The sequence below is a fragment of the Acanthisitta chloris genome, unplaced genomic scaffold, assembly GCF_000695815.1.
Source record: "Acanthisitta chloris isolate BGI_N310 unplaced genomic scaffold, ASM69581v1 scaffold28182, whole genome shotgun sequence".
Classification (NCBI taxonomy): Eukaryota; Metazoa; Chordata; class Aves; order Passeriformes; family Acanthisittidae; genus Acanthisitta; species Acanthisitta chloris.
The window spans coordinates 14,865-18,358 of NW_008659243.1; the positions used below are offsets into that span (position 1 = coordinate 14,865).

At 55.0% G+C, this 3,494-nt stretch overlaps 1 protein-coding gene across 1 annotated transcript; it reads right to left on the reverse strand.

Moving 5' to 3' along the window:
• Positions 1 to 574: 574 nt before the first annotated feature.
• MMAB (methylmalonic aciduria (cobalamin deficiency) cblB type) lies at positions 575 to 3,365 on the reverse strand (the record flags this gene model as incomplete). The annotated part of the gene is made up of 8 exons (XM_009069333.1): positions 575 to 662; positions 821 to 880; positions 1,569 to 1,633; positions 1,911 to 2,008; positions 2,741 to 2,813; positions 2,954 to 3,011; positions 3,124 to 3,217; positions 3,298 to 3,365. Coding segments are annotated over 8 exons (604 nt in total), but the record flags the coding sequence as incomplete, so codon positions are not given.
• Between the last annotated feature and the right edge of the window lie 129 nt (positions 3,366 to 3,494).

A 3,494-nucleotide genomic window follows, 5' to 3' on the forward strand; every position in this document is an offset into this window, starting at 1 on the left:
GGAGGAGGCACTGAGGGAATGCTGAGGTGACAGTGCAGCTGACAGGACCATCCAAACCCAGAGCATTTGTCACTGGGCTGTGTTCCAGGCTGAGGCTTGGAAAACTGCTCTGTGAAAAATGGGCATTAACAACAGCCATGAAATACCTGCTTAAAGCCCAGGTGAGTGATGAGACAGGGGATGTGTTAGCAGCAGGAGCTCTCACTGCCCAGAGAGGGACACAGAGCCAGAGGGGAACAAGTTTCCGGTTGTTTGTACTCCACAAAAAGGCCAAAGCCTTTCCCACAGCACCTGCTGCTGCCCAGGGAAATCAAGACAACCCCACAATGTTCTTGGAATTCTCCTGCCTCGAATCCAACCTGGGAGAAGCAGTGACTCCAGTGCCATCACCAGCTGGGACGTGTGGACCAGGCCCAGAGAACAGAACAGTGTTCCTCTCTGGATTTACCAACAAGGTCCTGGAAGTTCCTGGCAGTTCCCATTCCCACTCCAGGCTTTTTTCTTTCCCTTCCTTGATGGACAAAAGCAGTCTGCTGGATTCCATGACCAAGGAAAGAAGCATTCCACCTCCCAGTTATGGCTCAGGTTTTATGTATATTTTCTCTTCCTTCCCTTCCTTCATTGCAGCATAACGTGCCAAGACAAAGAGATAGTCACTGAGCCTGGAAACAAGGGAAAAAGCAGGAAAACCATTTCAAAGATGTTCCTTCCAAAGAGAAGCTTCTTGAAAGGCAAAACCCCACAGTTTTTATCCTGATGGGAGCACCACCAGAAATGCTTGAGCAGGACAGAGCAAGGGGTTGGGATTTTATTTTCTTACCTGTTTAAATACTTGGCCACATTTGGATCTGCTTCTCCTGCTTGGACTAAAGGAACCACGCTGGGAAAAGACAAGGAAAAAGTCAGTGTTTGACTTTCTGGCTGTGAGTGCACAAAGGCTGTGATTTGCTGGAGTCCCTTCACACCCCAAACCTACCCTGGGGACCCCACTCAGACTCCCCCAGCACCTGGGAAGGCTGTTTGCTTCCCCAAAGGAAGGGGAGGAATGATGCCACTGTGTCTGTCCTGGAGTCCTGCAGCTCCTCCAGGGATACCCCATCCCTGGAAGTGTTCAAAGCCAGGTTGGATAGGGCTGCAGAATCCCAGACAGGTTTGGATTGGAAGGACCTTAAAACTCATCTCATTCCACCCCCTGCCATGAGCAGGGACACCTTCCACTAGCCCAGGTTGCTCTAAGTCCCATCCAACCCAGTCCCAAACACCTCCAAGGACATCTTAAGCTGTGAGGAGCTTCCCTGGATCTCACAGCTGCCAGTGCCCCAACTTCCTACATTTACCAGGCCAGACAGGAGCTGCACAGGTAGCTGCACTTCCACACAAAGCTGTCTGTGCTGCCCCACATCCCCCAGCCCAGGGGAGGGCAGACCCACAGCCTGGCTGTGAGCTGCCTAACACAAAACCTTGGCTCCAGCCCTGAGTGCCACCCACTGGTGGCCCCACTGCAAGGCTGTGCTGTGGCTGCAGTGTGCCCATGCCCCTGGATGAGAGAATTGCAGCCCAGTACTCACCACCTCTCGGCCCTGCGGCACACGGCTCGGGAGAAGTGCAGAGCAGCACTGCTTCTGCCTCCTGACTGCAACAGCAACGACACACACTCAGTGCCAGCAGCACACAGCACCCCTGCACTGCCTGGGGCAGCTCAGCACCTCCCACACACACAGCACTGATCCCTCTGCCCTGGCTGGGCAAGGGGAGCACAGCTGAGTGCTGCAGGATGGGGAAGTTTAACTCCCCATCCTTCTCTCTGCTTTTCTTCTGGTGTTTGCCTGTGAAAATTTCAGCCTCCCAACCTGTTTTCCCCCTAAGGAGTGAGGCTCCTGCAGTGAGGGAGAGGCACAGGCAGTACCTACAGGCAGGATGAAGGTTCTGAGGGGAGGGAGCTGCTCAGAGTAGCTGTCAATCCACTGCTCCAGCTCCAGCACAGGCTTCTCACTGAAGGAGGTTCGTTCTGAGGGGGGAAAGAAGAGTCAGCTAAAAAAAGAAGTGATTCAGAAATTATTCAGTCTACAGATAGAGCTCTATTTTTTTGCTTTTTCCTGGATCAGCAGGTCCTAAAAAAAGCATCCCAAAAGGTTCCTCCTGCTACAGCAGGGCTGGGTGGGACTGGGGCAGTGCTGCCATCGCTTGGGTCCCACAGACAGCAGCTGGTGGGACAGTGTGTCCTCACCCAGCACCCAGGGCTGTGAGTCACACAACCCCTGAGGCTGGAAAAGTGCTCCAGGATCATCAAATCCAACCTGTGACCATCATCACCTTTGTCAGCTAGACCAGAGCACTGAGTGCCAGTTGTTCCTTGAACACCTCCAGGGATGGTGACTCCACCACCTCCCTGGGCAGCACATTTCAATGCCTCACAGCCCTTTCCATGGAGAAATTCCTCCTGATGCTCAGCCTGACCCTCCCCTGGCACAGCTTGAGGTGCTTCCTCTGGTCCTGTCCCTTGTTCCCTGGAAGCAGAGCCTGACCTCACCTGGCTGCACCTCCTGGCAGGGAGTTGTAGAGTGAAAAGGTTCCCCCTGAGTCTCCTTTATTCCAGGCTGAGCCCTCCCAGCTCCCTCAGCCACTCCCCCTCCTCCTCCCCCAGCACCCCAACACCCCACAGAGCACCCTCAGGCAGCTCCAACCACCCTCCCAGGCTGTGTCCCAACCTGTGATCCCAGGAAAGGCATGAAGAGCTTACTGAGGTGAGCCTCCCTGGCTGAGGAGAGCGGCGTGGCGAGGTTGGAGCCCACATCCTGCAGCATGCACTGTACCTGCACATGGCAGTGGGGACAAAAATGGGAACAGCTGTCATTCTTGTGTGCCAGTGGGAGCAATGTGGCCAAAACTGAAGAGTTTCTATGTAACAGCAGAGACCAAGTGACTGCACTGGGTGAAGATTATCAACACTAACCTTGTGAAGTTGCTCCACAAAGGTGTGACCCTTTTCACTGCTGAACTCCCCAGCAAGTCTGGGTTGGGGCATAAAAACCAAACCAGAGTTAGCAGGCAATGGAAGATCACCACACCCACGTTTTTCCATGTGAAACCCACAGGGTCTGGGCCCTTCTGGCTGGTCCTCACCCTATGGCTGAGCTCAGCTCGTCCGTGGCTCCCAGGGCTGCAAAGATCCTGTCATCCTTGGGCCGTCGCTCCCCGGTGAAGGTGCTGGAGAATCCTGTGGGAAGGGCCAGGGACAAGCTCAAGGTTGGGCTGGGCTGTGCCCCTGGTGCTCTCACGGTGCCCCCAGGGCTGTACCTGCATCTCCTGTCTTCGTGTAGATCTTCGGGGCACGGGGGCTGCGGTCGGGGGGGTCATGGTCATGGCTGGGGGGACAAAACGTCAGAGGGGAGACCCTGGGGTGGGACACACACACTGGGGAATCATGGAATTTTAGGGGTTGGAATGGATCTTAGAGATTAACTAGCCCCAACCCCCTGCCCTGGGCAGGGACC